Here is a 12,690-nt window from a genome sequence, read left to right as displayed (position 1 = left end):
GCTAGGGGGTTTGAGTCCACTATTTTAACTGAAAGAGCTTATTTTTGGAATGCTTCTGCATCAAGAGTGTGAGGTACAGTGCTCCCCTGAAATTCGCAGGGGTTGTTCTAGGAACCCCCGTGAATTTTGAAAAACCACAAATACGTTAAAAGGCAGGAGAGGGCAGCTGTGGCGCCAGTGGGTGCAAAATTGCTCAAGGCAGGAGAGGGCAGCTGGGGCGCCAGTGGGTGCAAAATCACTCGTGGTATGCTCCGATCGCCTCTTCTAAAGCAGCTCCTGATTGGTGTAGCCTGAATTTAGTACAGGAAGAGGTGGTTGGAGAATACCGCAAATTAGTGAGTCTGTGATTCGTGAACCATGAATTCATGGGGGAACACTGTAATCTGAGGGAAGGAGACTAATATTTTAAAATGTATTTAGGATTAATTTTTTTTTTTTCAAATGCTGGGCCATCACTTTAAAAGATAATGGGCCTGACTTGGGGTCCATTATCTTTGTGTTGCTACTGCTGGGAACGTGCAATATTCCCAGCTGCAGCAACACAAAAGCAGTTACTTACTTGAAACAGGTGTTATCCAGGGATAGTGAGCAGATATTCTCACAGATGGGTGATGCCATCCATGGAGCCTGGTATAGCCAGTGTTAAAGTGTACTGTCACTTTAAGCTTTAGAAAGCTTTGAGATTGCCCACACCACACATGCACGAGTGCTTTCCCGCCCGACGCCAGTTTGCATGGTCCTCAGTTCTGTGCCCAAGTCAAGAAGCCAACTAGGGGAGGTGGGTGGGCTGTGAGAATATCTGTCTGCTGTCTCTGGATAACACCTGTTATAGGTAAGTAAATGTCGGTTGTGGGTCTGAGCACTTCATGAAAATATCATTTGTAATTATTTATATGAAATAGTTATAGAAGTTTTAAATTAGAAATGGTGACAAAGAAATAATGTAGAAATTACAAAGCCAGGCTATAGATGAAAACAGGTTATCCTGTACAGAGATAAGATCATTGTTAATAGGATGTGTAAGTGGCCTCCTCCTCCCCAACAGCCACTCCCAGTCTTCCAAGTTCTGTAGAATAAGTCTGAAACTACATGCAAGGAATGTACTTTTTTAAATATCAGCTCTACAGGTGGTCGTAGGGTAAGATATTCTGAAGGAAGTATGGAAGGCCTCAATAAAGCATAGTCAATATCCTCTGGGACTAATTGACAAGGTTATCAGCATTGATGATAAAGTGGTAGATGTTCTATGATTGAAGAACGTGAATGATTCTGTGAAGAATGTGGGCGAACTTGCCAATGACAAGGAAAAAATATGTTGCATGTATGTGGAGCCGTGGAAGTTTCACAAGACAATCATGGACATCAATGTCAAGGTCATAGGTAGATGAGGAGATGGATCAGATGGAGGTCCAAAAATTCCAGAAGATAAGAATCTAGACTTAGGGGGAGTTCATGTTGAGTAGTATGCGCCCCACACATCTCCCTCCCTTTGGAAGCTTATGCTTTTCTCCATGGTTTTTGGAGGTGCTTTGGTGCTGTCCCTGGACCACGGAGATGTTCTGTAGTGGAGGAGTGTAAAACAGAAGAAAAGGTGATTTAACTTTAAAGGCTCTACAACCATAGTAGATCCCTTTGGTTAAAAATAGTTTTGCCGCAGAAGCTGGAGGCAAATGTCATACAAGATTATGAGAAGTAGATGAGGTGATCCAATCTTGACAGGTTCTACACCCAGAGTGGAACCCTGCTTTTCCCTCTGTTAAGTATCTTGTTGTTGTGATAAGTATAGTTGCTGTTGTTGGGTAGAAGAAGTGATCCATCTTTAACAGGTTCTACACCCATGATGGATTCTTTTATGGAATAGCTCTGGCAGTGAGAAATAGAAGAGGCGTTTCATCCTTAATAGGCTCTACACCCATGATGAAACCCTCTGATTTACAGGTCCTTTTACAAGAAGCAGAGGATGCCATCCAACTTTTAAAAGGCTGTACAAGCCCTAGTAGTTCACTGCAATTCTTCTCAATAGTGCTCTCAAGGTGAGTCTGCACAGCGGAGAATGTTAAGTGTTTGGGTGGCATCCTCAACTTTGTCCCCAAAGGGCTCTTCACCATGACAGGGAATAGTTGCTAAACGATCCTGAACATTAATCTCCATGTCAGAGACTCGCAGCTATGCAAGATGCTCTGTATGTCATGCCCAATGCATCAAAAGCTGATCTTGCCATAAACTTTCTGGTTTGGAGTAGGCTATGAGTAGTCTTCTGGAAACTCTGGAAGTCGTCCTGGCTATGCTCTCTAGAAGCATATCAAAAATATTGAGCTGTTTTTTAAAGAGCTGAAGTCTGAGGCTTCTGTGTGGACTCAATGTTCACAGGAGGAGATCGTCAAAGCCATATGCATCAAGGAATAGGGTTTTCGGTACCGGAAATGCTCAGACCAATGTTGTCTGCTAATCATGGTCTGTCAGTACTGATAGGTAGATTGATTGACTGGTACCGCAGTGAAGCCGAGGGTAGGCCAGTATTGAAGGAGACAGTGGAAGCACCGATGCCATTCATTGTAGATTGAATTACAGGAATAGCAATGGTACCGAGGTAAAAATTAGAATTTGTACCAAGCTTCGATGGAGTTAAAAGAGCGAAGAGTGAGGATATAACGGTACCGAAAGGCTTCTGAAGCTATTGAAGCTGGGCCAGTACCGAGTAGAGAGGGAGGACATCGAGGCCAACTTCATGGCAAATGCATGACCAGCCCTAAGCTGTACAGTTGCGACTGCATATGGTGAAGTGAATGCACCGGTACTGTGTGCCATGTTGTATGCATGTGTTAGTTGGCAGTGTTTCGTATGTTACTTTAGTTTTAGTTTTTTTATTTTCTTTTTTGTTGTTTTCTTATGCTGATTATTTTTTGTATTATTTTGGCAGTGGTTCTCCTGATGCAGCAGTAGCGAAACAGGGCCCCTGTCGGGAACTCTGAGTTCAAATATTTTTCTCAGCATTGGATTCCCGCTCATTTCAAGAATCAGCAGTTTGTATTGCTGAAGTTCTGCCATTCTGGCACCAAAACATTTAAAGACTTTGGTTGCTGAGATAAGTACTTTGCTATGTTCTTGCACTTGAAATTTATCATAAAGACTGAACATATTGAAAATTTTGTTATAGAAATGTGTTATAATCTATGGGAGTTTTTGTACCTGTGATGTGTTTGCCCCTTCTGATTTGAATATCAGTAGCTGGTAGCCAGTGGTGGTGGGCTATTATTGCCTTTCACTTATTCTGTGCTACACTGAGGTTCTTTTCTCCCTTAGCGATCTGAAGTCTTGTTGTTTGCTTTATCTACTGAATGAATAGTTCTTTTTGAGTGAAGTTATATATTTTTTCATTCAACCACTTGTGGGTTAGAGTACCGAAGGTACAACAGGGTGTCGAAGCATTGGTGACCCCAAGAAGAGGCATAAATCAGAAATGACAGCTTGAATTGATGAACAATAATATTGATGAGAGGCATACATCAAGTGATATGATAGTATCGATGACGATGTCAATGTCCATCAGTACCGATAGGAATTGGTAACGCATAGAAGTCCACTTTGCTGGGTACCCTTTACCAGGCCTAATATCTTCTTATAAATATGAAGTATCAGAAACAAAACATTTTGTTATTTGTTGGAGTGTTGTTGTCTTGTTTGTTTTTTAGGAAAAAAGTACAGAATACCACGGGTCAAGTAAAAAGTAGACCAAAGAGCCGTCGGTACCTTCGGAAGGGGCAAGGGCTTAAAAATTGCCTACAGACCCCAGTGGTGAACATAAAGAAATTTTGTTAGGAAATTAAAAGTTTAAAAGAAAAAACAACTAAGAAGAAAATAAGGAAAATAAGAAAAAATGAAGCAGGAAGGTAAACTTGACTAGATGAAGTCCAGATACGTCTCCTTCACTCCACAGAAAATGAAAAACCGATGACCTTGCGAGCTGGCGTCAGGCGGGAAGGCATTCACACATGCATGGTGTGGTCTGTCTCGAAGCTTTCTAAAGCTTAAAGTGACAGTACAATTTAACACTGTCCCTACTGGGCTCTATAGATAATGCCACCCATATGTGAGCATATGCTGCCTGCTTGTCCTGGGATAAAATAGATTTATTGTGGGATTTGCTAACTTCTGCACGCAATAAGCCAAATGTGGATTGAAAGGGTTAATCCTTTGGTTCATGTTTTAGAGTTAGGTACCTGTTTTTGACTTAGGAACCATTGTTCGCATAACTTTGGCGCCAAGAAAAAACCCTGGCATAAATATGGTGCACCTAAAAGTTAGTACACCTAATGATGCCTGACAGTGTTTTAGGTGGCACTAAGTGTGATTCTATACAGTGCACCTAACTTTGGTTTCTTGGGTTTTTAAAAACATTTTTATTATTTTATTAAATTACAACAGTGTAATACATTTGATTGAAAATAGTAAATTATTACAGACACTACACTATTTCAAACAAATAATATATAGAATCATAACTATGCCCACCCCCTTTCCATCAATTATTAATAATAATAATACTAAACATAATATGAAGATTTAATATCTATTTCTCCGGTACCTTTCCCTACCCTAATCCCCTCCCATCCCAGATGTGTAATGAAAAAACTCAGAAGGTAATATATTATCTTTTAATGTGAAGCAGCAAATAATGCCAATGGACTCCATATTTTGTTAAATAAAACACTAAACCCCAAACATTCTGCTTTCACTCTCTCATATTTATATGTATTACATACATTTGTGCACCTAACTTTGATAGCATCATGCTTAGCGCTGTACTAGTCGGCAGTGATTTTTTTAGGCACCATATGTAGAATTGGGCCCTTAATGCAAGGTTAATAATAATAATAATAACAGCTTATATACCGCAATACCGTGAAGTTCTATGCGGTTTACAGAAGATTAAGGAAAGGTAACAAATTGAATTGACTTTAAGAGGGGAGGAAGAAAGAAAATTAATAGGCCATCAGTGCAACGGAAGCTAGTTTATTTTTATTTATTTTTTTAATGGAAGGAATCCCACCAGTGCAAAGACACAATTACAAAATCATTATTACTATTTATAATTATCATATTCTTGACAGAATTGACATAGCTGCAACGGGCTAGTGTCAGTATCACTGCCCAACAGCTCCCAGTCTCTCCCAGAAAAAGGAGTGCTATGAATTCCAAGAGACGCAGAGGGTCAAAAACTAGGTTGCTGTTTGTTGAAATCTCCTACAGAACAATAGAGCGTTGTGCAAAAAAAAAAAAAAATAAAAATAAAAATAAAAATGTACAAAAACAAGCTAACACATAGCAGTAAACTGCACATTAATGAATTTCTCAGAATTTCTGTCTCAGGGATGTGGCATGGGTGGGGAAAAGGGTATAGAAAAGTTATCTAGATAGTATGTTACACTTACTGCATGCTAACTGAATAACCCATAGTTATTGTGGGAGCACTTAACTCCTTTGGAATAGGAGAAGCCAAATGCTCCTGCATTTACTGTGAGCAGATAGCATGTTAATGACCTAAATAAAAAAATACTACAAATGCCTCCACTAATTGCCACATTAGATTAGAAGATACCACATGGCAAAATCCCATGTTAAGCCACGTTAACTGCAAATCTTAATGCACTTTAGTAAAAAAAAAAAAAAAAAAAAAAAAAAAAATTGCCCCTTAATATATTAAGGCTGTTATTGTCTTTCTTTTGATATTTTTCTTTTTATCTCTTTTGTGATGAGGGCTCTCTTCCATCTTTTATCAATTTATATGTTGTATTCCTCTAATCCATATCTTTAATTGAGGGTTTTTTATAATTTTTCCTTAAGAATATCACATTTACTAATTTGTTGAAAATTGAGTTTTAGTTTTTGGAAATCTTATACTTTAAATGAGAAAAATGATAGGTTCATATTTTCTAGAAGAATGTTTTACAGAAAGAAAGACCTACTGGTTCACCTGGGGGCCCAGGTAGTCCTATTGTTGTTCTGTCTTCTCCTGGGTAACCCTGAAATAAAAACCAATTATATTTTTTTAGTGTTTGCTAATGTTATTTATGGCTGGAAACTTATATTACCTCTGACATAAGACAATATGAATCTACACAAAACGGTATTCAAATAAATCAAGACTGATCAGTGAAATACTGATGAGCTTTTCCTCACTTCACTGGACAATTAAAACACTCCAAACAAGCCACAAAATGATGGACTTCTTGAAAGCTGATCATGCATGTTGTAATGCTTTGGAGATGAACAATAAGCTTTCAAGAAGTCCCTAATTTTGAGGCCCTTTTACTAAGATGTGGTTAAAAAAAAAAAAAAGTGGCCTTAGTGTATGCTTATGTGGGTCATTCCCACACGCCAAGGCCATTTTTATTGCTTGGGTAAAATGGCCAATTTTCCTATTTCTAGCATTGATGGCCATATGTTAATTTTTTCATTAGTGTGTGAGTCCCTAACTACACCTATTTTGTAGATGTTAAGGGCTTACCACATCCTCTAGCAACGCGTTCCAGAGTTTAACTATTCTCTGAGTAAAAAAATGTTTCCTCCTATTGGTTTTAAAAGAGTTACTTTAACTTTGAGTGTCTCTTAGCCTTTGTAAATCTTGATGCAGTACAAAAATCGATCCATTTGTACCCGTTCTGCACCACTCAGGATTTTGTAGACTTCAATCATATCTCCCCTTAGCCATCTCTTTTCAAAGCTGAAGAGCCCTAACCTGTTTAGTCTTTCCTCTACGAGAGTTCCATCCCCTTTATCATCATGGGTTCTCTTCTTTGAATTTTTTCTAGTGCCACTAAATCTTTTTTGAGAGAACGAGACCAGAACTGAACGCAATACTCAAGGTGAGGTCACACCATTGAGCAATACAGAGGCATTATATCATTCATAGTCTTGTTAAACATCCCTTTTATAATAATTCCTAGCAACCTGTTTGCCTTCTTGGCTGCACCGCTCATTGGGTGGAAGGCTTCAGTGTATTGTCTACGATGACACCCAGATCCTTTTCTTGAGTGCTCCTAACATTATTCTTCCCAATGTGCATCACTTTGCATTTGTCCACATTGAATTTCACCTGCCATTTGGACACCCAGTCTTCCAATTTCCTAAGGTCTTCCTGCAGTTTTACACAGTCTGCATGGTTTTAAACAATTTTGAACAGTTTAGTCTTATCTGCAAATTTAATCACCTCACTTGTAGTTCCAATTTCTAGATCATTTATATAAATAAGTTAAATAGCACCAGTCCAAGCACAGATCTCTGTGGCACACCACTATTTAACCTCCTCCACTGAGAAAAATGCCCATTCAACCCTAACCTCTGTTTTCTGTCCGAAAACCAGTTCTTAAATCCACAAATGAACATTGTCCCCTATCCCATGACTCTTTAAATTTCTCAGGAGCCTCTCAAGAGGAACTTTGCCCACATGTTTATTCACACCTTCAAAGAAGTCAAGCAAATTGGTAAGGCAAGACCTCCTTTGGCTGAACCCTTGCTGATTCTGTCTCATGTCTACATGTTTCACAATTTTATAAAATTGTTTTCACTATTTTGCCCAGCACCAAGGTCAGGCTTACCAGTCTATAATTTCCCGAATCTCCCCTGGAACCCTTTTAAAAATCAGCATAACAATGGCCACCCTCCAATCTTCAGGTACTACAGACACTACTACTATTAGACTACTCCCCTGAAATAAATCTGAGTGTACTGTTTATATATTTTTAAGCGACTTCCATTCTAATTTGTTTCTGATTACATATTAAGGTTTTCGTGAAGGACTTATTTTCCTTTCTGCTTGTAAACTCCTATTATTTTCAAAGCTGAGGTACTACCCCAATGGACTTTTAGGCACTAGCATGTCACTAAACACTGGCTCGGATTCTGTAACACCCAGTCTTAGAAGCCGCCTAAGAGGTGCACAAGGGCATCCTATAGAGAGTCTCGCCTAAGAACCCGATTCTCTAACCGATGTCCATGTCACAGGCGCTAGTTAGAGAATCAGGTTGCTGCTGAGCTTATCGTGGCAAGCTGCTGTGATAAGTTTAGCGGCAACTCGTCCCCACCCCCCGCGAAAACTATCAACAGGAGGGATGCCCAATCCCTCCTGACAGAACCCCCCCTACCCCCCGAATGATGCATTGGGAGATGGGCTTAAGATTCCAGTTGGACTTAAGTGCCTGGGCCTATCAGGCCCTTAGGCCCATCTCCGGTGCATCCCAAGAAGCACTTGGAAGGGGCAGGTCCGCTACTATAGCTAAGGTGAGCCTACTGGCTGGACGAAGGCAGGAGTTGTCTGTCCGGCCAATGAAACCAGGTTAGGGGGGTCCAGGGGGGTCCTAATGGGGATGAATGTTTGGGGGGTAGGGGTAAACTTTCAGGGAGGGAGTAGGAGGTGTCGGCAGGAGGGACTGGGCAACCCTCCTGCTGCGATCGTTCGGAGAGAGGTTCGGGGGTACCGAGCAGGAGGGATTGGGCATCTCTCCTGCCGCGATCGTTCGGGGAGTTTGAGGCGGGTCTTGGCAGGAGAGATTGGACATCTCTCCTACTGCAATCGTTCGGGGTGGGTGGGGAGTTCTGGCAGGAGGGATTGGTCATCCCTCCTGCCAGCGATGTATGGGGAGGATGGGTGGCCATGGCCGCCAAACTTATCATGGCAGGGAGATCCCATGCTGCAATAAGCTCAGCGGCCACATCTACTTACAATGAATTGCCTTCGTGTGCTAGACGCTAACGCCAGCATTGAGCTGGCGTTAGTTCTAGTTGCATAGTGCGGGTTTAGCACGTGCTAAAATTCTGCGTGCGCTAAAAATGCTATTGCAGCTTAGTAAAAGGAGCCCTTAGTAACAATGCAATGAATTTATGACTGTGATATATCTCAGAGCAATATGTTTCCTTTATGGTATTTTCAGAACAAGGCGTTAGTAGTACAAATTAAATATCTACCTTTTCTCCTTTTGGTCCTGGAGGTCCAGGAGGTCCTGGCTGACCTTGATGGCCCTAAAAAATAATAATAAATATAAAATTTCTTTAGTTATAAAATGTAATATTCTACTTATGGCTGCTTAAGTGTCAATTCTGTTCCTCAAGAGTCACAGGCAGGTCAGGTTTTCAGGATATTCACAATGAATATACTGTATATGAGATGGATATACTGTATATGAGATGGATTTGCATGCACTGCCTCCTTGAGATACAAATCTATCTCATGCATATTTATTGTGGATATCCTGAAAACCTGACCTGCCTGTGGCTCTTGATGACCGGAATTGCCTATCTCAGTTATAAAATATGCTCCCCTTCAACCTAACAGGGATAGGCAATTCTGGTCCTCGAGAGCCACAGGCAGGTCAGGTTTTCAGGATCTCCACAATGAATATAAATGAGATAGATTTGCATATCAAGGAGGCAGAGCATGCAAATCCATCTCATATATATTCATTGAAGATATCTTGATAATCTGACCTGCCTGTGGCTCTCAAGGGCTGGAATTGCCTACCCGTGTTCTATAACATCAGAATGAAAAGCTGAAAAGCAAAGCACTTGGTCTTTATTAATCTCACGACTGGTAATAATGGTACTGCTAAAAATGTGGGATGATACACAGGGACACAGTAAGTTTGTGAGATACTGAGAGCCTATATAATGTAGACAGGTAGGGGTAAATTTATAAAAGGCCACTCATGTGAATTGTTCAAACTATTTATTTAAAAAATTTATATACCGCCTGCTATTATAATTACTCCATACACTTCCTATAAATGATTAAAGTGGAACCTAAAAAAACCTTCAATGTTATAAATAATACAATATTGCAGAAAAGAACCAAAGCAGCTTCTAAGGAAGTAGTTCACAAATAAGCATCTATAAACAGCTTAGTTTTATCAATTTCTTAAAGCTGTAATGATCAGTGCAAAGCCTCAATTGGCCAGTCAACTTATTCCAAAGAGACATACCCATAAGAGAAAACATTTTCAATTTTGTAGCCACGTACTTTACTTCACAACTGTTTCTGCTACCAATCTCATGCCTCCCTCTGAATGCAGGGCTCTGTTTGGTCTGTATATCGCTTAGAGAAACTGAAACCAATAAGGTGCAGATTGATACAGAATCAATGTACCAAAGATAACACTTTAAAGTGAATTCTTTGTTCAATTGGCAGCCAATGAAGGCTTTTCAATATGGGAGTGATGTGTGATGTTCTTGTAACACCACTAATCAGCCTAGCTGCTGAATTCATCGGGATCTGTAATGCTTTCAGCTTTGATTTGGCCAATCCCAGTAATAGTGAATTACAATAGTCCAACCTAATTAGAAGCAAACATTGGACCACAGTTCTGAAATCAAAAGCTGTAAAAAGTAGTTTCAACCTATACTGAGCGTGCCAAAATTGTCCTGCTCTACTTCCATGGGCATATCCTCCTCCCCCTTATGATAAAATGGATTCCCCTCTGCTAGGAGCAATATCACAAGGATTCTGCCCAGGCTGTTTCCTAATCCCCCTCCGTTTTAGAGCAGGACTCCTAAGTGCTCTGGTGCAGCCTGGAATGTGTGCTTGCCAGGGACTGGAGTATAGTTCCCTGCTGTGCGTTCTCTGCTTTCCCTGTGGGTTCCTGATTGCTTCCTGCTGAGAACAGCCATGCCTTCAGGTTTACTCTGTCTCCAGGGGCAATCAGGAGCTTCTGAGTAGAGAATGACACGGTGACAAAACTCATCACCGTTCCCGTCCCCGCAGAAAACCATCTTCATGTCATTCTTTAAAGAGAGAGGGAAGAATTAGAGTATGAATGGCCACAACCACTGAACCACAAGCTTTGCTTGCTTTGAAGAATGCTGGTGTAGAAGGACTGAGGTTGAAATAGACATTAGAAAATGACATGGGATTATTTCCCGGGGACGGGAACGGTGATGAATTTTGTCACCGTGTCATTCTCTACTTCTGAGTCCCTCCCCTTTCTTTAACCCTTGCTGTGTCTTCCTGCTTGCAAAGAGCCTTTGTCTGAGTGCTGGGGTTAACTTTTGGAAAGGAATTATAGAGAAGTGGAGCAAAACTCCTGCCTTTCTCTACAGCATGGGTGTCAAAGTCCCTCCTCGAGGGCCGCAATCCAGTCGGCTTTTCAGGATTTCCCCAATGAATATGCATGAGATCTATTTGCATGCACTGCTTTCATTGTATGCTAACAGATCTCATGCATATTCATTGGGGAAATCCTGAAAACCTGACTGGATTGCGGCCCTCGAGGAGGGACTTTGACACCCCTGCTCTACAGTGTCCACCTTTATGTAACCTGCCTGCCCTCCTTTAGGACTGGGCAGTTTTTGTGGGCAGGTTTCTCTCTTTGGGCACAGGCATGTTTTCCTTCCTCCCTGCCACAATCTGGAGAATTTTCATATGATTACGAGTATACAGAATTCACATTGCAATGAAATATATAATTGCCTACCTCAAGCATTGTTTCAAGCTCTTCAGGTAGCATATAATATAGCAGCTCAGAGAATTTGGAGGGTTTCAGATTACTCCCGTAGTACAGGACTTTATATTGGTATTGGTATATGAGTCTTTTAAGGCACTCAATAATGATACACCTTTGAGCACTACATCAATGGTCCCCAACCCTGTCCTGGAGGACCACCAGGCCAATCGGGTTTCCAGGCTAGCCCTAATGAATATGCATGGAGCAGATTTGCATGCCTGTCACTTCCATTATATGCAAATCTCTCTCATGAATATTCATTAGGGCTAGCCTGAAAACCCGATTGGCCTGGTGGTCCTCCAGTTGGAGACCACTGCACTACATCACTTGAAGATTTATAGTCTGGCACTGGTGTTACAATCTCAGGAAAAATATTTATTAGATACTCATTATTTTTACCAAGTCCATAAATGAAGATTACTCCTATTTTTTTTGTATTGGAGGACTTCCTGTTTGGAATAATCTTCCACTGGAAATGAGGCAGTTAATGTCAGTGCTCTCCTTTATAAAACAATTGAAAGCTTATCTGTTTTAGAATGCTTTTCTTTAGATCAAGATTCGAGTTTTGTGATTTATTTCATTTTTCTTTTTAATATGTGTTTAGTATATTATTTTTAGTTTGTTCTGACTTGATGTTCTGACTTGATGTCCACCTTCTTTTCTATTTTTCTCTTTTTTCTTTCCTTTCTTTTCTCCTTGCCCATCTGTTTACATATCCTTCTACTAAATCCTGTTATTATAAGAAGTTCCTTGAGAGAACTCTCTCTTTTCAGGCTGCTAAACTGAATGTTTGGCTTGTAAAAATTATGCTAGAGGTTTCTTCTTATTTTGATTTTAGAAAATTGTTAAAGACACAACTATTTGTTAAGTTTGTATCTTAAAGCATCGTGTTTTAATTCTTTTAGAGTTTTTTATATTTACAATTTGATGTTTTTCCATTTGTATTGTAGATATTGCTGTATGTTTCAGCTTCATTTGTTGTGAACTGCTTAGAACCATCTTGGTCTGGTGGTATATAAGAATAAATCATTATTATTATTATTTCCCACCTCTAATCATCTTCTTAGTAAGTCCTGCATTGCTCTCATTTTCCACCTCCACTGGCTCTTCTTTGGGTGGTGGAGCCTGCATTTCACTCTCTGTTACTGCCACCCATGAGCAGGTAGTAGTTGGTGACCCTGATGATACTGGATTCTTT

General features: G+C 40.3%; 1 protein-coding gene across 3 annotated transcripts in view; it reads right to left on the bottom strand.

Annotated features, from left to right (window-relative positions):
- Positions 1–12,690, bottom strand: part of COL24A1 (collagen type XXIV alpha 1 chain) — a 460,026-nt gene that overhangs the window by 81,234 nt on the left and 366,102 nt on the right. For all 3 annotated transcript variants that reach the window (XM_033916356.1, XM_033916354.1, XM_033916355.1), the window contains exons 41-42: positions 8,965–9,018; positions 5,967–6,023 (exon numbers count right to left, since the gene is read on the bottom strand). In XM_033916356.1, coding sequence (XP_033772247.1) covers positions 5,967–6,023; positions 8,965–9,018 — 111 coding nt within the window. The remainder of the gene's footprint in view (positions 1–5,966; positions 6,024–8,964; positions 9,019–12,690) is intronic.

Source organism: Geotrypetes seraphini, chromosome 12 (assembly GCF_902459505.1).
Source record: "Geotrypetes seraphini chromosome 12, aGeoSer1.1, whole genome shotgun sequence".
Lineage (NCBI taxonomy): Eukaryota > Metazoa > Chordata > Amphibia > Gymnophiona > Dermophiidae > Geotrypetes > Geotrypetes seraphini.
Note: the sequence above shows the minus strand (reverse complement) of the source record. Positions and strands in the feature narration are given on the sequence as shown.